The following is a 23,274-nucleotide window of genomic DNA, read 5'->3' on the forward strand; positions in this document are numbered from 1 at the left end:
AAAAATTAATAACTAAACTAAATTGTAGTCGGTGATATTTGGATTTCATAATACTAGACTAAATGTAATGGAACGAAAACAGTCTAATGAGTACATCAGTTGATAAGCAAACAGACTTAAATAAACGTAAACTAACGAACATACACGAACTTAAATAAACGAAAGTTCACAAACTAATGAGCGTGTTCATGTTTGCTCGTTTAACTAAATAAACAAAGTTTTTTGTTCATGTTTGTTTGTTTATTAATTAAACGAACCTAAACAAACTTCACGCCAAACGGTTTACTAAACGTTCTATTCGTTTTCATGCATGAAATTAACCACTTATCCAATATGGGCCTTTTGTATTTGCAGCAATCTTGATATAATAACTGGCGGACCCCACGAATTTGCAGTTCATGGTTTTGCAGTAATGTTGAGAACTACCAAGTGGAAGCTTGAGAAAACTAAAGTCAAAGTCGTTTTTCGGCTACAATTCCATGCTACAAATGTACGTTTTTTTAATCTTTTTGATTAACAAATATGATTATTATACAAATGAAACTACCTTATCATATGTTTTCTTGAAATATACAAGATTCCACAAGGTGGATGGGATAAATTATTTGTTTGTTTCATACCTACCGAATCGGGAAAGATAATAGCAAAAACGAGCAAGGCGAATGTGAGAAACGGAACATGCAAGTGGGCGGATCCTATTTATGAAACTACAAGGCTCCTAGTAGATTCTAGAAACAAGCGATATGACGATAAGTTATATAACCTCATTGTGGGGATGGTAAGCTTTGGTTATGTTGAAATCAGTTAACCGTTTTGAAGTTTTGTTTGTTAAATGAGGCTGTTTTCGTCTTTTAGGGTTCTTCACACGCGAGCATACTTGGTGAGGCTACTATTAATCTTGCGGATTATGCGGACGCGTTAAGCCCGTTTATTATTTCTTTGCCTCTTCATGGATCGGACCAAGGAACTATTTTGCATGTGAGGAATATTCTTTTATAATTTCATTTTTCAGGGATACATTTTGCGGGTTGGCTGGTTGAACCGAAACAAAGTGAAAATTTGACACAGACTTGAAAGTCGTGCCTGACACATGAACCTGAACACGACACGAGTTTTTCCAGTTTGACACGAATAAAACCTGTTTAACCTGAAATTTATATTTTATTTGTTTGCATATTAATAGTCTAAAATTATTACAACCAGAAATACAAATGTATGTAAAATATTTACTTTTAAAGTAAAAAACTTGATGCTCATTTCATTTTTTAAATTTTGGCATAATATAGCCATACGTTTTATGTTCTGTTAACATAATACAATTTTTTTTAACTAAGTATAAAGTTAAACGAGTTAAACAGATCAACCGTTAGGTCGACCCAAACACAACCCGTTAAGCGAAACACGTAAGCGGGTTCGACCAGAACCCATTTAGATTAAGCCAAACCGAGCACTATTAGTTTGGGACATCGATCTTTTAGATGAAAACTCAAGAATGTTTGGATAAAATATTCATTTTAAATAGACGATCAAGATATTTAATTAAGAATCTTTTAGATCAAACACTTATATTCCATATAATCGTTTTGGTCTCAGGTTACAGTTCAGTTGCTGACAGCTAAAACTGGATTCAGGTATGGCATCTTGAAAACTTAAACATTTCATTCTTCAGAAATTTTATATGTTTAATTATGTCATAATAAGTAAACCTATACAATGATATGGGTCTAGAATCTTTGATTTTTTTCCTTAACTTCATTGAATGGCATTTAAGACGTTTGACCAAAAATTTTCTTCAAACAGAGAATTTGAACAGCAGTTTGATAGGGGGTTGCAAAGCAGCAGCAATTATAGCCGAGAAGTGGAACCTAGTACTGCCACATCATCACCTTCAGAGTTGCAGATCTCTGATTATCATGAAAATAAGGTTTGATTGTCTTTCCAGCTAGAGCTGTAAATGTGCCAAGCCGAGCCAGGGTGGGCTCGGCTCATTTATCTTAACAAGCTGAAATGTTAAGATCAAGCTGAGCTCGTCAAAAACTCGAGCTAGCTTGTGGCTTAAGCCGGCTCGTTTAATTAAAAAAATGATTTTTTTATGTTCTACACGTGAGTATAAATAAAAACTAAAAATAATATATGTAGCATACACATAATGCGGAATTTATATGCTTTAGAATTCATGATGTATATATATATTTTAAATTTGGTTTATAATTTGAGTTACAATTTATATATATTACAATTTGGGGTTTACCTGTATACGATCCAAACGAGAATATTAATATTAAGAGAATTTTCATTTTTTTTTCTTCGTTAAAAAATGTCATACTACTTTTTAATACACACACATGTATATATTTATAAATTTGGGCTTTAGTTTAAATGAGCCGCGACCTTTTTGAACAGCCCTATATACAGCTATCTATTGAAAGTCTAAAATATCCTTGAGCAATGAAAAAACAGGGAATCATAACTTTCATCAAGCACATTCAAACACCTGTTTATTAAAACATGCAATCGCTTATATCGCAACCACTAATTGTCTTATTTTTTTGGCCTTTAAATAGGTTAATGCAAGAGCACATTTCAGATCAGCATCTAAAGAACTTATACCAATTATGGAAGAAACGGGTACGGATCAAGATTTTTCAGATTCACCTGTTGAAGATAATGGCCCGCGTGACAACTCAGAAGGTTATAATGCTGAATCTCGGGACTTAAACGGGCCAGCCCATAGTCAGTCAACAGACAACACAGATTACTCAAACAACTTAGCAATTGCTCTTGAAGAGAATCAAAGACTCAGAAATAGCTTGCAAATGGCTGAATCTTTCATCTTTGATCTTAAACAAGAATTAAACGTGTTGCATAACTATGCTAACGGGATGAATATTGAAACACAAAAGATCACACAACATCTAACAAACGAGATCTCTTCGGGCCTAAAACTAGAAAGAGAGGTTATGATGCTCAAATCAGAATGTTCAAAGTTCAAAGATGAGTTACAACAGTTAAGTGAAATAAAATTGAGGTCACAATTTATGGATAAAACGCAAAGTCAACGGGTCAAAGGGCTTTTTCTTGTTGAGGGTCGAATACGCGAGCTCCAAAAAAAGATTCTTATGTTCCATGAGTCCGATATAAGCTTTATAAACTCGGATTTGGAAATGATTCTTGGTATTGTGCAGAATCTTGAAAAGGGAACGGGAGTTACAGGAGTTGTTGACTTGGGAGACAGTCAAAGTTTGGAACTTTTGTGTCAATTAAACGAAGCAAAAGCCGAAAGGGGGAATCTTGTAAAGAAGATGAATGAAATGGAGTGTTATTACGAGTCACTCGTGCAGGAGCTTGAAGAAAACCGGGACCGGATTCTTGTAGAGTTTCAGAAGCTTAGATATGAGCACGCAACTTGCAAATCTGAAACCGAGTCGATACGTCTTTGTATGAAAGATCAGATTTTGAAATTTGAGAAAGAAAGACTTGCTTTAAGTTGTGTTAACGAGGAACTCGAAAAACGGGTAATGGTTGCCGAAGCATTCGTGCAAGAACTCGAGGAAAATCGAGACCGGATCTTTAACGAGTTTGAAAGACTCAAGACCGAGCATTCGACATGTGACGACACTATCTCAACCTGCAAATATGAGACAGAATCAATACGCCATGATTTGAAACACCAAATGTTAAAGTTCACTAAAGAAAAACAAGAATTGGAGCGTGTTAAACGGGAACTCGAGAAACGAGTTATGAGTGCTGAGTCACTTGTACATGAGGCAGAGAAAAACCGAGAACAGATATTGGAACAATTTCGATGCCTTAAAAACGAGCATTCGACATGTGTCGATACTATCTCGAGCTTGAAAGCCGAGGCCGAATCGATACGCGGTGATATGAAAGATCAAACCTTAAAGTTTGCTAAAGAAAAGCATGATTTGGAGTGTGTTCAGGAACAACTTGACAAAAGGGTTAAGACTGCAGAAGCACTCGTGCAAGAGCTTGAGAAGAACCGAGAAGAGATTCTAGGTGAGTTAACGAGCTTACAAAACGAACATTCAACATGTGGTGACACGATTTTGACTCAGAACAATATGAACAACCGAATCTTGAAACTTGAAAAGGATAGGCATGATTTGTGTTGTGTTAACTCGGAGCTCAAGAAAAGGGTTCAAGAACTTGAGGAAAAACAAGAACATATTTTGGGTGATTTTCAAAGCCTAAAAAACGAGCATTCAATATGTGGCGATGCGATTTTGACCCACAAAAATTTGAACAACCAAATCTTAGAACTTGAAAAAGAAAAACATGATTTGGTTTGTATTAACTTGGAACTCAAGAAACAACTCCAAGAACTTGAAGAGAAACAAGAACAGATTTTGGGTGAGTTTCAAAGCCTACAAAACGAGCATTTGACATGCGGCGAAACCATTTTGACGCATGAAAACATGAACAAACAAATCTTGAGACTTGAAACGGAAAGGCAAGATTTGGGTTGTGCTAACTTGGAGCTCAAGAAACAAGTTCAAGAACTAGAAGAGAAACAAGAACAGATTTTGGGTGAGTTTCAAAGCCTACAAAACGAGCATTCGACATGTGACGACACAATTTTGACCCACAAAAATCAAAATTTAAAACTTGAAAAAGAAAAACATGATTTGGGTTGTGTTAATTTGGAGCTCAAGAAACAGATTCAAGAACTTGAGGAAAAACAAGAACAGATTTTGGTTGAGTTAAAGAGCCTACAAAACGAGCATTCAACATGTGGGGACGTGATTTTGACCAACGAAAGCATAGACAACCAAATCTTAGAACTTGAAAAAGAAAGTCATGATTTGGGTTGTGTTAACTTGGAGCTCAAGAAACAAGTTCAAGAACTTGAAGGAAAACAAGAACAGATTTTGGGTGAGTTAAAGAGCCTACAAAGCGAGCATTCGACATGTGGTGACAGGATTTTGACCCAAAATAATATGAACAACCAGATCTTGAGTCTTGAAAAAGAAAGACATGATTTGGATTGTGTAAACGTGGAGCTCAAGAAACACGTTCAAGAACTTGAAGAGAAACAAAAAGATGTTATGAGCGAGTTTCAAACCCTAAGAAGCGAGCATTCGGCATGTGGTGACATGATTTCGACCCACAAAGATCAAATCTTAAAACTTGATAAAGAAATGCATGATTTGGGTTGTCTTAACTTGGAACTCAAGAAACAGGTTCAAGAGCTCGAGGTAAAACAAGACCAGATTTTGGGTGAGTTTCAAAACTTAAAAGATGAGCATTTAACCTACAAATCTGAAACCAAATCGGTACGCGATGATATGGAAGATCAAATCCTAAAATCTGGAAAAAGGGTTTCAGAGTTTGAGGAAAACCGGGAAAAGATCCTCTTAGACTTTGAGACCCTAAAAACCGAGCATTCGACATGTGGCAATGCCATTTCTGCCTACAAAACAGAGACTGAATCCACACGAGTTGACATGACCAAACAAATCTTGAAACTAACTGAAGAAAAACATGCTTTAACTTGTTCTAACACAGAACTCAAGAAAAAGATAACGTCTTTAGAATCAGCGCTCGAAAGGGGTCGTTTAAATTACTCGATTGCGGTTACCAAATTGCAGAAAAATCTTGACTTGTTAGCCGCCCAGGTTTCTTCCATGTTTGAGACCAATCAAAACCTTGTTAAACAAACATTTTCTTCTGAAAGTTGCCCAAAATTAGCTCCAAAAGATGATCAACTTTATGAGATAAGTTGTGTAAGATTATTATACTTAGATGTGTACTCACTGATTCTGGAAGAAGGATTATCAGAAGTGAGGAAATATGCACAAAGTTTGAAACCTGTTCAAGAAAAAAACGAGCCCGAAAAGCCATCAGAATCTTTAAGGTTAGCCTTTATGAAAGAACAATGTGAAACGACAGTTCAAGAATTAAAGCACCGGCTTTTTGTTTCCAAAAGGCATGGTGATGATATTTTGATTAAGTTACAAGATGCCCTTGATGAAATTGAGATACGGAAGAAATCGGAAGCTTCTTATTTGAAAAAGATTGATGATTTGTTGTTTAAAGTCGGGGGATTGGAAGGTGACTTGGAGTCGATGCAGACTGAACTTGATTGTGCTTTGTTAAATCTTGAATGTTGCAAGGAAGAAAAAGAAAAGATTGTTGCACAGATTATTGAGGTAAAGTAAACAATTTCTTATGATGATATTATTTGTTCTTTAAAATAGATCACTTTTTATAAGGATGGTAAATGGCCTAACTGTTTCTTTCTTTAAAATGTAGTTGGAAAAGATGAAAAACGAGAGATCGATTCTTAAATTGATGAATTATGACTCAAATTTTCAAGATTTACAGAGGGAACTTGTGCAACTACACAAGGTAATTTGAGCTTTGGTTTTCAATATACATAAAACTAGGAGTGAATTTTTGACACGGCGCGAATCTAACGCTAAATCCGTGGGTTTGGGCTTGTTCTAAACGGGTCGGTCAGTTTTGGGTCGAACCCCATTAACTCATTTAGCTTAATGCGCCATGTTCGGGTACCCATTTGTTTTTATATAACTTATAAAAAATATGTTTTATTATGCCAAATGTAAAAAACGAAAGAGAAATAATTGTCAGTTTTATGGTTTAAACGTAATCCTTTTTTACAAATTACATTTTTGATTGTAAGCCTATAATATTAGAGTGCCGATATGCCGAAAGCTAAAATAAACAAATTCAGATCAAACAAGTTATTTCATGTCAACCGGCGATAAAACTCTTGTCATAGTCTGGTTCATGTGTGTAACAAGATTTGGTTGACCTGTTTATTTTTAAACGTTTTAAAAAGTATATGTTTGATTAGTTAAATGTAAAAGATAAAGTGAAATAAATGTCATGTTTTGCGTAATTACATTTGCATTTTTGGTCAAAGTCTATAATTTTAGTGTATTTATATGCTAAAAACAAAAAAATAAATGGATTAACGGTGTCGTGTTCATGTCAACCCATGAAACTCGTGTCGTGTTCAGGTCCATGCGTCTGACACAATTTCGTGTTCAACCCGCGAAAATGGCCAATTTAACACGGGCACTAGAAATTATAGTTCTAATCATTAGTTTGTTACTAAAGGCGAATGAAGAACTCGAGGGTATGTACCCAAGATTCAAAGATTTCATGGGAGATGGAAACACGTTAGGGAGGGTTCTTGCTTTGGAAATCGAGCTTGCTGGAGCACTTATGATGAAGAAGAAATCAAATATTCAATTCCAAAGGTAGTAGTCATAAGGGTCAAAATAGTAATTTTGTCATTCGGATAGAACACTCGTCAAACATGATAATCTTTTGTTTTTTCAGTTCTTTCCTTAAACAACACGGTGATGAAGAAGCAATCTTTAGAAGCTTTAGAGACATCAATGAGTTGATCAAAGACACATTGGAGATCAAGGGTAAATATGTAAAGGTGGAAACCGAGTTGAATGAAATGCATGCGCGCTACACCCAATTAAGCCTTCAACTTGCAGAGGTTGAAGGGGAGAGACAGCAACTTATGATGACAGTCAAGAATATGAGATAATCTTGATGATAGTGTTTGGTAGGGTCAAAGTTAGTCAACCGAGCCGTTAAAAGGTCAACAGAATCTGTGAATATGTTTTGGTGTTAGCTGCAGGGTCATCGAGTAGAAGATGCGTTTTCGGGTGGTGTAAATTGCTTTAGTTACAAAAGGGTCAAATTATTTATTAAAATAATCTAACCATGTTTTTGGTCTTTGATGTTTTCTTTGTTTTTTGGCTTTGGTATTCATGTTTATAAAAAATATATATTATATTCTTTTATTAGTGATCATATACATCTTGCAATAATAGTAGTGAGTTTGGCAAACCTAATGTTAACTAGTCTATGCTATTTTTGTGATCACCCAAATACATTATATTTGTTACTTTATACATGAATGGATTTACAATCTCAAAAGGTTGGAATAAAGTTGTTCTACATATTTTAAGTTTGGTGTCAAGTTTCTATTTGATAACTTCTCTCCATTGGCCACAATCAACATTAGAGATGAACCAAAAAAAATCGGATTGCGATCCAAGCCCTACTCGAAACCTTCCACTGATGTCGGATCTTTGTCAAGCAACGTAACGGTTGTACCAGGAATGAAATATTTCTCAACAAGGTGGAACCTTTTAAGCTTTTAATTTAAACGTAATACCATAACATACTTTATCTTGATGTTCCACATTAAAAGATGAAAATTTTTTTAAGAAAAAAGAAGTGCTTTTAGTCTACAAAGCTTCTATATACACATTCAAACATATAACCATACATTCCTCTTTTCTTTACCCTTTAAGATTCCAAGTCAAACTTACAAACAAACACCAAAAAAAAAAAGGAAGTCAAAATGACCACTGACCCATTTTCCATATTTTATGATTTTATCCGCAACAAGAAACACTGAAAATCTAGTTTTGAAATTCTCATAACACGAGCCTAAACGAGGCCGGTTCGTCTTGCGGTCAGAGAATCGCACATGGACAGTTGCTCTGCTTTGAGGAGCCATCATGCAAGGTGTCTGTCATAAATCCATGTTAGTCTTTGGCACTTAAAAGTCAAAATTACAAAATTTGACCTTCATGTATCATACTGAATTCTTTGGATATTCAAAAGCCAAAACTATGATACAACATAATTAATGGAACAAGCACCATGTTGTTATCTTTCTTTAATATAGGAGGTATATATTTTAAGTTAACAAGTAACATACTTGACTCCAAAAGTCAAACCATGTTATTTTTGGGAGATATAGTATCAACATATAATGCCATTGATCTATCTTCTAATATTTTACCAATTAAAACTGTTTAGCATCTTAGATGCAGTTGTTTTTCTTTCTTTAACATGGTAAGGAAAACTCACGGGACCGGTCATTGATGAGATCACATAAACAAGCCAAGCCACTTGTAAGCTACTCGAGACGAGCTCACTAAAAGCTCGAATAGCAAGCTAACATGAGCTCGAACCCTATAAACAAGTTTGTTAAAATTAAACAAACCAATGTCTGAGCTTCACTTATCGTGCTCAAGCTGGCTCGCGACCCTATGAGCCTGTTATTTATATAACTTTTTATTTAATATATTTATATGATTATTCTTGTTATCTATAATATTATGATAAAAATAACTAAATAGTCTATATTATATTATACACAAAATTTTTAATCATAAATATATGTATACAAAATAATTAAAAATTGTATACAAATTACTTAAAAATAATAATGAGCCTAGCTCGAGCTTGAAAAGCTACTCACGAACTCAAGCTCTTGTAAGTTAAACAAGCTCAACTTGGGCTAAGACGAGCTCAAGCTAGTCTCGTTTGGGCAAGTGACCGTAACACAGAGGCGACTTAGCATTTGGTATGAGAAATCCCAAAATGTAACATATTGCGTCTAACCTATAACAAACATCTAATCAATGTATATAGAAGAGTTAGTTACCATTGTTTTTGTCTGGCATGGGAGGGCGCACGACAACAAGCATAGTGATAACACCTCCGGGAACTTCACTCACCGGAGACCTAGATTCCGCAAGCGTTTTATGGTTCTCCAAAATCTTCCCAGCATTGATAAGTTTCATATCATTTATGCTCTTAGGACCACTTTCTTCATCTATAAACGCTCAAATATATTCATCATAAGCAGTGGCGGACCCAGGATTTTTTGCCAATGGGGTCCCATATTTTCGGTGTTCAAATTTTTCGGGTCGGTCGTTGTTCAGGTCGGGTCGAGGCGAAGAACATAATAAAAAACAATATCATAATAAAACTTTCTTTTCAATCATCACTACCTGAACGGGTCAAAATGGGTCGGGTTGACATATAAACACTTTGTTTTCCCTTTCTTAAACATTTTTGAGATAGAACCTAGATCCACCCTTTCATAAGCATGTGTTGAAAACCATTAACTTAAACTAGTGAAAAATAAAACTGATATTTTAAAGTGTTTGAATGTTTCTAAAGAAAACCATGCATAAAGTTGAAAACAATGATATGTATTTTAGAGGTGTTTGAATGTTTCCAAAGTTATCATTGCAACATTAGCAATCAAATGATTGATTAACACTAAAAATTAACACAAAAAACCAAAAACTGAGCCTTGTAAGACTTGAACCCATGACCTTTCAAAGATAAAACAAGGGACTTTCCACCAGACCACATCAACATTAATAGTATGGGTTCCAAGTATTAAATCTTATGGGGTCCTCAAAAAATTTAATATACCGCTTCTAATAAATTTTTAAAAAACATTGGTGTCCCGGGACCCCGATCCACACTATGTGGGTCCGCCCCTGATCATAAGAATAATATAAGTATAGGCATTAAGACATTATACATACATAAACGGTCAAAATATATTCATCAAAGTAGTTAATGGTTTAGATCTATAGTGTGCAAAATCCGTATAGTGTCCTATAATAAGAGGTATAGTGTCCTATTTACATGGAAGGCTTTATTTTAAGCCTTCCTACAACTTAGGAAACTTTGATTTTTTTTATATAAACCTTTTTCTATATATATAGAAATAACATAAAGCTGATATTTGATCACACTATATAACCAATATACTTTGATATATAACATATCTTGAATAACTTTCGTGTTTTTGACGTCTAAATGACGAAGTTTACATAACTTTTTTCGTTTTTCCATTATTTTGCGGATGCGGTGGCCTATTCTAAAAAGGGTAGTTGGTTGTATTAATAATACAATTATTAAAAACGTCAATAAGGCCCACTTTAATCGGTGGTACTTATCAACTTCACCGATAGCAATGACGAATAAGACTAACTTCGTAAATTACTATTCTTTTATGCAATTTTATTTCATTTTCATAATATTTTGTGAGCACATATTCATCCCTTCCATGTAGGCAACCAAAAACCAAATTCGTCAGTTCCTCATGGGCAAATCAGACAATATTGGTTGATTAAAGTTGTCAATGTTATTCTGTATCACATTTCACATCATATTAATAAAATGCCTAAAACGAAAATTAGTCGATGAAAACGATGCGGACGGATAAAAGGCCAAAGTTATCAAAAGCACATTCTAGGACATTGCTATAAAAACTATTTCATCAAAGAAATGCAAAATCCCTAAAATTTAGCAACTTTACTAATCTAATTCACAAATTATTGTCTCAACAATTAACAATAACTTAACTCAATATTCAAGAATCACAAAAAAATGCCCAATTCATAAAATAAAAAATTGAATTAAAAAACATCAACTTATAATCCATACCAAGAACAACCCATCACTAAAATGACCCCACAAAGATAAAATTGAAGCACAAAAACACATCAAATTGCAAGTAAATCATAAAATAATAATAATATTAAAATAAAGAGAGATTTGACCTTATTGAGAAAGAATAATCTCTTTCAAAGATCCAACAGTGGTGGTGGGACTGTATCTGTTAGGTCCAATATCACTGCCATCAGCTAACCTGAACTTGACTTCAATTGATTCTTCAGTCGCCATTTCAGACCCACCTCAAATTCTCATAACCCACTTGATATTTCCTAGAAAAGATTCAAAATTTTCAATCTTTATTCAAATTAAGATAAAATCCAGATGAAAAAACCAATGAATTTGGGTAATGATAATAATAATAATAATAAAGGGGTTATTAGGGTAAGAGAATACGAAGGTTTCTTGACAGAGAAAGAAAGAAAGGGAATGAGGAAAGAAAACAACCCCTGTTCTGGTCTTTATTTTGTTCTCTTTCTATATATATTTTTATATTTATAGTATTATTTATTATTTGTTTTATTAATTAATTTTAATAAAAAAAATATTCTGGTGATTATTATATTGTTACTCAACAGGAGTGTATAATAATTGATTTGTAATGATTGATTTGATTATAATGATGATTAATGTATATATTAACTCTTTGTTAGTATTCAAGGTCTAGCGACGTAGTTTGTTGTCTTCCGTTTCAACGTGTACATTACTTTTTTATAATTGTTATTACTTTATTAACTTAGTGTTAAATCAACATCCATGTCTCATGTTAAATTTGTTTATATTTTGAAAAACCGGCCAGCATAACAAACTAATTGTTTAGTTAGTTTTTTTTGTTCAACCGATTATCATCATTGAAACTCGTGATTTTTCTTCTTCTTCTTTTTTTTTGAATTAGAAACCACATCACTAGTTGAGTAGTTGTATAGTTTTTTAGAAAATTGACACGCATGACAAGTCTTAAATCCGACCATATTTGATCTAACCATGTTTGAACAAATATGGCTAGCTTGTTGTATATGTTCAAACATGTAAATAAACCAGTAGTCGATCAAGCGATCTCGTCCTATCTTAAAAGAAAAAAAAGTTGTTTACTCTTTTCTTTTATGTTGTTTCAACCTTGCAACAAAGTAATATATTGAGAGTAGACTGAACTAATATATAATTTATGTATCCTTTTCAATCAATTACAATAAATAAAAATTACTGTACTTATTTATTTATTGTCTTGATGTTTAAAAGTATAATGTTTTGAGTTTTTTTTAAATAACCACTTTATTTTTTGGGATAAGATATTGTTTGACTATATCTCACCTTTCTAAAACTCTGCTTAGGCTATGTGTAGTGGAGGGTTTACAAATTGGGCGAATTGTAACACGTGACATCCAGTTAGCACAGGGTAAAAAATTGTTTTAGGGTGTAATGGTGTTGTAGGCTAATATATATATATATATATATATATATATATATATATTTATATATATATATACCACACACAAAACATATATAATAATATTTAATTATTATTTTCACAAACACACAAACATTTCGCAGGACAAAAAGTTGCCCCCACCCATTTCGACCCACATTTCGCCGGGGGGGGGGGGGGTATTGTAGCCCTTGTCGCCCACAATTCGCCCAAAGATTTTACCCACTACGCACAGCCTTATAGTATTGTTATCGGTGAGATTTCACCGTGCATGGTTGTTATACAATCAATTATTTAATGATCAAATGATTCAAATCAATAACTAACTTTCTAATATTCTTTTCTTAAACGTTAAGTTTTATATTTTATATTAAACTAGGTAGCAACCCGCCAGTTGCGGTGATGGGCACGAATTCTGTTGGTATTAATATATGATACACAAAAATTACATATTTAAAACAACGTTTATTCGGTCGGTAAACACAATCGTTGCATTTGGTTGGTATCAGCTATGATTGTTACGTTTCGGAACTAAACCCAAAAAATTTGTAAAGTTAACATTATTACAACAAAACCATTGGAATTACGGCGACGACTCGATGCGAATTATGTTGGTGTCAATTAGGTTCATTACATGTACGAGAACTAAACCTAAAAAACAAATTTTGTCATATTTAAAAAAAATAAAATAAATCATAATTAAAAAAACATAATACAACAGGAAGCCAGATAAAAAGTTGCTATAATGGGAACTTGAACTTGGATGATTAACTATATTAATTAAGAATTAGGAAGCATTCCATCAACCATAAAACTAACTTAACAATTAAAATAATACTTGAAAGTAATTACATAAATACTTAAAGTCATATCTTAAAAAAACTTTGTGACACCAAAACTCTCTAAGTATACTAATTTATAATTAAGAGAAAATCTGCTCTTAAAGAAAGCTCTTTCTTAAAAAGATCGCTAAAAGAATCATGAAAACTCCACCTAAACATATATATTTAAAAAAAAACTCATTTCTTTTCTTAAAAAAAAAGTTGATCGCAATATTTGACATATTACATGTATATAATAGTGTTATATTACATATACGTATTATAACAATCTTGTTGTATAACATAAGTGTAATATAACATTGTTGTAATACAATAATATTAGATACATGTAGTACAACAATATTGTTATATTCTATATATGTAATATAACAATATTACATATATAATACTATTTTATTACATATATATTACGACCGTCATTTTTTATTTTGTTTTTAAATTTTGGTAAAGAATAACATATAAAAAGGTTGAAAGAAAAAGGATATATAGGGGAGGGATATTTTGAGAACCATGTTGAGTTTTAAGAACTTAAGAACTCAATTCTAGGCCACACATTTAATTAAATGGATTGAAATATGTGGTTGAGATTAAATCTAGCAAAAAAGTCAAAGTAGGAGAGATAATAAATATGTAAGTGGTTACACTAACTTTTACGTCCGTTACACATGTGTAAAAATCTGACTCGGTGCGTAAAAAATTCTGTAATTTTTTAATGTGTATGTAACATACATATATTACGCATGTGTAAAAAAATTCGAAAAAAAAATCGTTACACTGAGTTCTTTCGAGTTCTTAAAACTCAAATATATACATATTTAAGTTCAAGAAAGAAATCAAATTATTGCAAGAAATGAGAGAAGTGAATATGAGACATTAGTTTTATTTTAGATTTAAATATTTAAAAATAAATAAAAAAGATGTAAATACAACAATAAATGCACTCTCTTTCTCTCCAATTAATACAACTAATATAACCATAATGAATCTCTTTCTAATTAATATATCTAACTAATTAACTGTAATAACTAAAAATATAAAAACACTACTTTAGTTTTATTTTTTATTTATACATTTTTCATTTTATTCAACATAAATACAATTTATTTATATAATACTATTTCTTTATATTAAAAAAATAACTTCCACTCAATTTATTAGCATATATCAACGTGTTTTTTAACACTAAATATCAAAACACAATATATATATATATATATATATATATATATATAGTTTTTTCAATTTGTATGTCTATAAAAATTATTGTCATAAATAATAATAAAAAAATGTCATGCAAATGTGTCCATTAAATGTAAACAATAAATATACAACTTACACAAAGTTATATAACCTACACTTGTTTTGAGCAATAAAAACGTATAACATACAAAAAGCATACAACTTACATATGTAATTCGACATCAACAATTATATAAACTACACAAAGATACACATATCTTACACATGCGTAGGTTATATGTTTTTCGTATGTAAGCTATATGTTTTCTTATTCTTAGAACACGTGTAAGTTATATGTTTTTGTGTAGGTTGTATATTTTTTATTGAAATTTAATGCAAACATGTGTAAGATAGTTTTTTGTATTTATTTATCACAATGTAACTACGTGTTGATGGATATTGATATGTTGAGTTTGAAGAAATTGGTTTTAAATAAAAAGAAATTAATGTATGAATAAATTGTATTTGTGTAAGATAAAATTTTCGTTTGTAGGTTATATGTTTTTTGTGGGTAGGTTATATGTTTTTGTGTGCGTGTGTATTTTATTGATGATGGATGTTGTTTGTAGGTTATATGTTTTTTGTGTGTAGGTTATATGTTGTCTTATTCTTAGAACAAGTGTAGATTATACGTTTTTGTGTAGGTTGTATGTTTTTTGTTGATATCTAATGCAAACACATGTAAAATAGTTTTTTGGTATTATTCATTATAATGTAAGTATGTGTTGATGGATATTAATATATTGAGCTGGAAGAAATTAGTTTTGGATAGAAAGAGATTTTAATGTATGAATAAATTATACTTGTGTAGGATAAAAATTCAAGACAAACAAAATAAGTTATAAAAATAAATGAGTTCTTAAATATTTCCAATTATAATAACTTAATTAGTTATATTAATTAAGTATATAAGTATTATGGTTTATTAGTTATATTAATTGAAGAAAGATAATGATTAATACTTTCTTTATTTAGATTTAAGTATTTAAAACTTAAAACAAAACCAGTGGCCTATATTTATTTATCGCATTTCTTGCAGTAATATAATTTTCTCTTGAACCATCCCCTATATATATATATATATATATATATATATATATATATATATATATATATATTGTCACACCCCAATCTAAGACGGAAATGCCAGAGCATGAGTTGATTGTTCACAACTCTCAATGTACTATCATGCAATATTAAAGGTGACCAAATCTATTAAATTTAATTAAGTTTTCAAATAAATCAAATACAAACAAGTACATAATCCATTAAAAACAACAAATACAAATTTATATTTCTAATGATCTTGATTAAAATTCTTCTAACGTAAGTTCATCACTAAGTTTTCACCAACTTGCATTCAATTCATACGATAACATGCATATGCGCATAAAGTAGAAATAATTTTGTCAACACATGGTTGAGTGAGTATAACACTAGATTTTGACACTACAATAATAATATATAAGAGAAAACACAAACTGTTCCTGTGAGATAAACAATTAAGCCATAACATATAAACAATTCACACACATAATAAAGAAAGATCTAAACCGTTGCCATGCGAATCGGGCATTGGTTACCAAATATGGGTTGTCGGTAAAACCATTGTCATGCAATTGGACGTCGGACACTAAGACGGTAGTATGATCATACTATTAATGATGGACCTCTTCGAATGCGGTAAAATAAAGCAAGTAAGCAAATAGCAAGTTATGCATAAACTGATATACACACAAGGATTAACGGTTGCAGTTGAATACTATATAATAATTAAAGAGGTAACTTACACATATGTCCCCGAAAGATTTAAAATAAGTAAAAAGGGGAGTGATATACTCAACTTAGCAATTAAGCAAGAGATAATGATTCGTTAAAAAAAAGAGGTAGATCAAGCTCTTCGGTAATTACCGACAAGAAATCCTAATTACAATAATTACGGAAATTAAATATGAATTCAACAACGAACCTTAAACTAGATAGAGGTTCGGGATTTGATGATCGAGTGTGACCTTGCAAAAGTTAAATATTACATGATTAATTATTAATTTTATTATCAAAGTTTTATCATCAATAATATGATTATATAAAATACATAAAATACTTAAATAAATGTTTATAAAATATTGGATAGACTATATAAAAAGATTTGTTTTAAATGTTTATTTAAACTAAAAATACGTTTAATGTATTTATATATATTTTTATTATTAATAACGATTTATTTTTAAATAAATATGTAAATAATAAATAATATTTATATAAACCAAAATCTATTATAAAATGCTTAACATATACTATATTTTAATATGTTAAATAACGAGATAATATTATGTATATTAAATAAAAATCTTTTTAAAATCTTTATTATAAAAACCTTTATCAATTTTTAGTAATCTAATATATATATATATATATATAAGAGCTCAAATAAAAAATAATTATATATATATATATATATATAGAGCTCAAATAAAAAATAATTGTTTTGTGAGAAGTGTAAGAAGACTTTAAAATAAAGTACACCGTCTAAATAGGATACTATAACATGTACATAAGAAACTATACAACTTTTAGAAACTACCAATCTCAACCACTAGATCCTAGATCCAATGGGGTACATTTATTCTTATGTTTCTCACAAAACTATTGTTTTTTACATTAACACTACCATACATACATATATATGGTTTTTAACCGAGGTTCAAAAATAAACTAGTTAGTATGTCGGGTTTTAACAAAATATAGATTAATTATGAAGTTTTATGATATATATATATATATATATATAAAGAGCTCAAATAAAAAATAATTGTTTTGTGAGAAGTGTAAGAAGACTTTAAAATAAAGTACACCGCCTAAATAGGATACTATAACATGTACATATGAAACTATACAACTTTTAGAAACTACCAATCTCAACCACTAGATCCTAGATCCAATGGTGTACATTTATTCTTATGTTTCTCACAAAACTATTGTTTTTTACATTAACACTACCATACATACATACATACATACATACATACATACATACATACATATATATATGGTTTTTAACCGAGGTTCAAAAATAAACTAGTTAGTATGTCGGGCTTTAACAAAATATAGATTAATTATGAAGTTTTATGATATTTATATATTAAATAATGATTAAATATCATAAATTAAACATAATAAAACTGTTTTCCAAAAGAATAGGGCTGGGGGGGGGGGGTTGAACATGCCCCCCCCCCCCCCCCCCATGTAACATTCTAAATTTTTAATAATAAATAAAAGAAAGTCTATGATTCGAATCATGTGTTAATATTTAATTAATATTAAATATAGAAAGAATTATGGATTTGGATAATTAAAGATGGAATAAATGATGAGATGGGCCTTAGGTCCATGGGCTTAAGAGGGTATAAATATCCCCATAAACCACCCTAAAACCCTAGATCCTTATTCCATCTTTCCATATTCTCTACACACACACATATTACTATATACGACCGCAAGAGAGAAAGAAGGAATTCGAGACCAAAATCAAGCAAATATAGATAGATCTTCAATATACAAGATAGATACAAGATTCAAGATTCATAACCAAGCTAACTGAGACCAAACGAACACGTAAAGGTATGTTCTTGATCTTAAAGCTTACGTTTTTATGAACGGTTAGTCTTGAAACTTAGACATAGAGTAGATCGGGTACAATTAAGCCTTAAAAATACAAACTTGACGTCTAAAATGAACAAGATGAACCCGGTTTGGGTTACGACTCGTTTAAAGAACCCTAGATCTAGCCTAAGCACGTTTAACTCATAAAGTCTCAAACTTTATGGGCGAATAGGCTAAGTTCTAACCGAAAATGGTCAAGGAAATGGATATGAGATGTTACCAAACCATAATAAGGTGCTAGAGTAAAAAACGAGTAAAATAATGATGTTAACAAGTCCAACCCGTGGCCAAGGTTGTTCAGCTCGTTCACTTCCAAAGGATATAGTCGCTTACAATATATATATACAAACTCGCTTACAATATTACCCGATCACAGTAAGGTTGATTACAATACTTATGTAAATATATATAGACTCGCTTACATTGATCAGCTCGTTTACAATGTCTATCGATTACAATGTGTTCGACTCCTCTATATTCGATTACACTAAACTGGACTTGAAAAAATTATACATATACATACATATACACACACACACACACACTCACATACAAGTCATACCCGATTATATTGCCCTTCTCTCACTTTTATATGAAGAAATCGATTACTTATAACTCGCATACGTTAGTGTGTCGCATACAATATTGAGAGAGATTACAAGCTGCCTTCATACATCTGATCAACTACATTGGGACTCGATTACAAGTATGGACATTGATTACATGCTTACTCGATTACATGCTTACATAAGGGTTCGATCACATTTTAATTCGCTCACAGCTTATAAACCCGATTACACTAGAAAACTCTCATTCAATGATGAAGTTGCTCACAAAAAGACTCGGTTACAATTGTATAATCGCTTACAATGGAGCTCGATTACAATAAGATAACCCAAATACATTTATATGACTTGCATGCATGTGCCAAACTCGAGTACTTATACACATTCGATTACATCATGTGAACTCGTATACATATGTGTTCGATCACATGCTTAAACCCGCTTATATCCGTAGACTCGTTCACATTGAGGACTCGGACACAACACATGCCTCAGAGCACTAAGGTAGGCTCAAATGAAATCCTTACATGTAAATACAATTACATGGATGATTTGCATACAATTCCTGAACAATGAACTTGCATATAGACTTGTACCCTAGTGGAATACAAAAAAAAAAGAACGTTAAAGTAATCTAATACAAACCAAGCTTACGTACACCGAAGAAAGGAAAGAGAAAGAATGATAAAGTAAATGAGAACCATAAATGCTAGGGTTTAAGGAATAAAATAATTTAAGTATAAAGTAATCTAAAACAATATCAATAGATTACACCAGACTTAGCCATTTTCGGCTGAAATGCTAATAGGACGAGTTTTAATACGTGTAACTTATATACAGTTAGCCGAGCTCAATTAAAGAAGGGATTAACTATTAACGGAGAAAGAAATAAGATCCAGGTGAGTTTCTAGCCCTATTCCTTGTTATGTTTTCGGGACTGTATGCATACTCGATGTGATTTGTTAATAAACTTATCCTAAGTGATAAATGTATGCCTTATGTGAATTATGTGAAAGATATGATTGATTGCTTGTCGGTACGTGAACGATCTTCGAATATTGCACGCACTGTCAAGTTATGATTATGGATATGAATGCTATGTATAATGTATGAATGATATGTACGTATGTTATGAATAAATGTAAGAGATAGCCATGTACAGAAGAAAGGGACTGAGTCCTAATAATACTCAAGGTAGAAAGGGACCAGACCCTAATAATATCCGAGGCAGAAAATGGACCGAGCCCTTTATAAATCTTGAGGCAGAAAGGGACTGAGCCCTAATAATACTCAAGGCAGAAAAGGGACCGGACCCTAATAATATCCGAGGCATAATAGAATAAAGTAAAGTAGAAATTAGAATAAAGTACGAAGGTGAGTATATATAATATGAATGAAATATGAAAGTATAAGGTACGTATGAAAGAACGTAGTTATTAATGTATTGTATGTTGTATGATTTACTAGAAAACACTTAGCGTAGCTGACTTTTAGTATGCACGCATGTGAGTAGGATGAAGCAGCTCGCTTGAGGGGACACGTGGCACATGAATAAGAGACTGGCATCTGAAGACTCAAGACGTTCTATAACTAATGTTTTTTATTTGAAAGACAATATGTCCGATAAGACAAAGTTATGGATTATTATGTAATGTTTATGAAAGTTTTTATGTTCCGCGTAATGTTTTTTTATTAACTCTGATATTTAGAACTATGTTTGTGAGTAAATCCAACGTCCAATGTAGGGCATCAGCAATGGGACCTTACACCTGTAAGGCCCCGTTACCGGTGCCTTACTTTAACGTTGGATTTACTCATTAACATCGTTCTAAATATCAGAGTTAATAAAAACATTCGCGAAATATTATAAACATTCGAACCATTACATTACATGACCGTAAATCCTTGTCTTAACGAACATTCAAATTATTTAAACATAAAACATTGTCTTTTAAATATCATAACATAACACTTCCTTGAGATGCCAGCTTCTTCAAGTCCATGCCATGTGCCTCCCCTCAAGCGATCTTCCTCATTCTACTCACCTGCGTGCATACTAAAAGTCAGCTGCGCTGAGTGAGTTCTAGTTAATCATACAACATACAATCTGTCCTCATACTTGCACACGTTCTCGAAGGTGTGTACATTATTCATACTTTATTTTACTTGCATAACTATCCATACTATATAAAGAGCCTTCCGCCCTATAACCTCACAGATATTATAAGGGTCTGGTCCAAGTATCACAGATATTATTAGGGTCTAGTCCCTACCATCACAGATATTATAAGGGTCTGATCCCTATCCTCACAGATATTATAAGGGTCTGGTCCCTATCCTCACAGATACTATTAGGGTCTGGTCCCTTTGTTTCATGCAACCCATACCTGTTCTTACATACTTTCTTTGACAATACGTGCAATCTCCGAAGAGCGTTAACGTACCATCAACATATCATACATACATTATGCATATATCATATATATTCATACATACATCATATCTTACATTATACATATCAATCATATCTTTAACTACCTCCTGACGGTACATGCAATATCCGAAGATCGTTACGCACCGTCAAGCGATCATCATACATAAATCATACAAGGCATACACTTACCACTTAAAGTAAGTGTATTAACTATCACATCGAGTATGCACACAGCCCCGAAAACATAACAAGAAAGTGGGGCTAGAAACTCACCTGAAGTCGGTTACGTTCACCGTTAATAGTTATTCCTTTCTTCAGTTGGGCATGGCTAACTGTATAATAATTACATGCATCAATTAACTATCACTACTCATCTCGCGTTTCTGGTCTAATTATAACCCTCAACGAACGGGGGTCCGGGGCAGTGCCCTTGGCAAGGGGTCTAGGGGTGGCAGCCCCTAGCAGGGTCCAAGGGGCAAAGCCCCTGGCTGGGGTCAAGCTGCCAGGTCAGCTTGGAAAAATTTTATTTCCATTAACCGTCTTAACACATTTTCCATTAGAATTTTGAATCATTAATAAATTGCTAACTTAAAAGTTCAAGGGCTTATTTGTAATTAAATCATTCTTTTTCTAAGTTCAGGGGCCATTATGTCATTTTGGTAAACTTCTAGTTCGTTACTTATTCTTAACGAATTGGGTTATCATAACGAACTGGTTCTCATAGCGAATTGACCCCTTTAACGAACTGGACTTCTTAACGAATCCGTCCATAGAGAACCAGTCCATATAACGAATTAGTTCATCTAATTCGTTATCTCTTCTAACGAACTGGCTATAACAAATCAAGGGATTCGTTATCTTTTCCCCTTAACGAATTGGATACGAACTAAAGCTAGCTCGTTAATCTTTCCTTAGCGAATCAGCTGACGAATTGCCTCTAGTTCGTTAATCCTCCGTTAACGAACTAGGGTTAGGTCAGAGAATGTCAGAACATTCTCTGACATTCCCTTAACCTCGTATCTTTTCTGGCGCCATCGCCGGAAAAACGCGGTTTCGCCGAAAAAACGAGTTTTGACTCGTTTTTTTCACTGTTTTTCGCCCCGTTTGATCCAGATCTGAGCTAGGGTGATCCCTAAGCTCATCTTAGGTTTGGTTTATACCTGAATCCACCTGGATCTCGTGGCTTAAACGGTTTAACGGTGTCGGCTCGTCTTTTCGTGACTATATCTAACGGTTTAAGCTCATACAATATCATACTATCATTACCTTAGGCCGGAATCGGTTCTTCTTCTATCTTTCGGCTAGAGAGATACTAGAGAGAGAGAGAGAGCTCAAGTATGTGTTTTGGGAGGTGTATGAAAAGTGTGTAAAATGAATTAAATGGGTGATTAATGGCTTATATAATTATGGGATCATGGGCTTAAGCCCATGGTCTTTCCTTCTTTCTTTCATAACCCAAGCCCATAACCCATATCCATTTAACCCAACACTCGCCCCACTCATATTCTATTTATCTAAACCGATAACGACCCACTATAAAATAGACGAAATTTATTTTATTATTATAACCAAAAATAGGATGTTACAACACCCCAGCGGCTCAAACCATTAACACCACCACCCTAGCCATCTGGGCTAGGGTGTTAAGTGGTTATAATTTGAAACGAGTTCTCTTTAACCATACATATGCGAACCCAGAAACCTAAATGAACCATAACAAATCAATCGTTTAATCCCATTCATATACGATCAATTAACCATAGGTTTAATGATCCAGACTCTTAGACGAACTGATCCATATAAAATAATTACCTTAACGAT

At 32.5% G+C, this 23,274-nt stretch overlaps 1 protein-coding gene across 1 annotated transcript; it reads left to right on the plus strand.

Moving 5' to 3' along the window:
• LOC143634879 (uncharacterized) lies at positions 1-7,774 on the plus strand. Its single transcript, XM_077102847.1, has 9 exons — positions 1-490; positions 578-778; positions 856-978; positions 1,594-1,631; positions 1,801-1,924; positions 2,565-6,170; positions 6,274-6,369; positions 7,105-7,247; positions 7,330-7,774. The coding sequence occupies exons 1-9, from the start codon at positions 311-313 to the stop codon at positions 7,547-7,549; spliced, it is 4,731 nt and encodes a 1,576-aa protein (XP_076958962.1). The 5' UTR covers positions 1-310; the 3' UTR covers positions 7,550-7,774.
• Positions 7,775-23,274: the final 15,500 nt, after the last annotated feature.

This window comes from Bidens hawaiensis, unplaced genomic scaffold, assembly GCF_021521415.1.
Source record: "Bidens hawaiensis isolate Kalapana, Puna unplaced genomic scaffold, B.hawaiensis_p1.1 tig00007270_1, whole genome shotgun sequence".
Classification (NCBI taxonomy): domain Eukaryota; kingdom Viridiplantae; phylum Streptophyta; class Magnoliopsida; order Asterales; family Asteraceae; genus Bidens; species Bidens hawaiensis.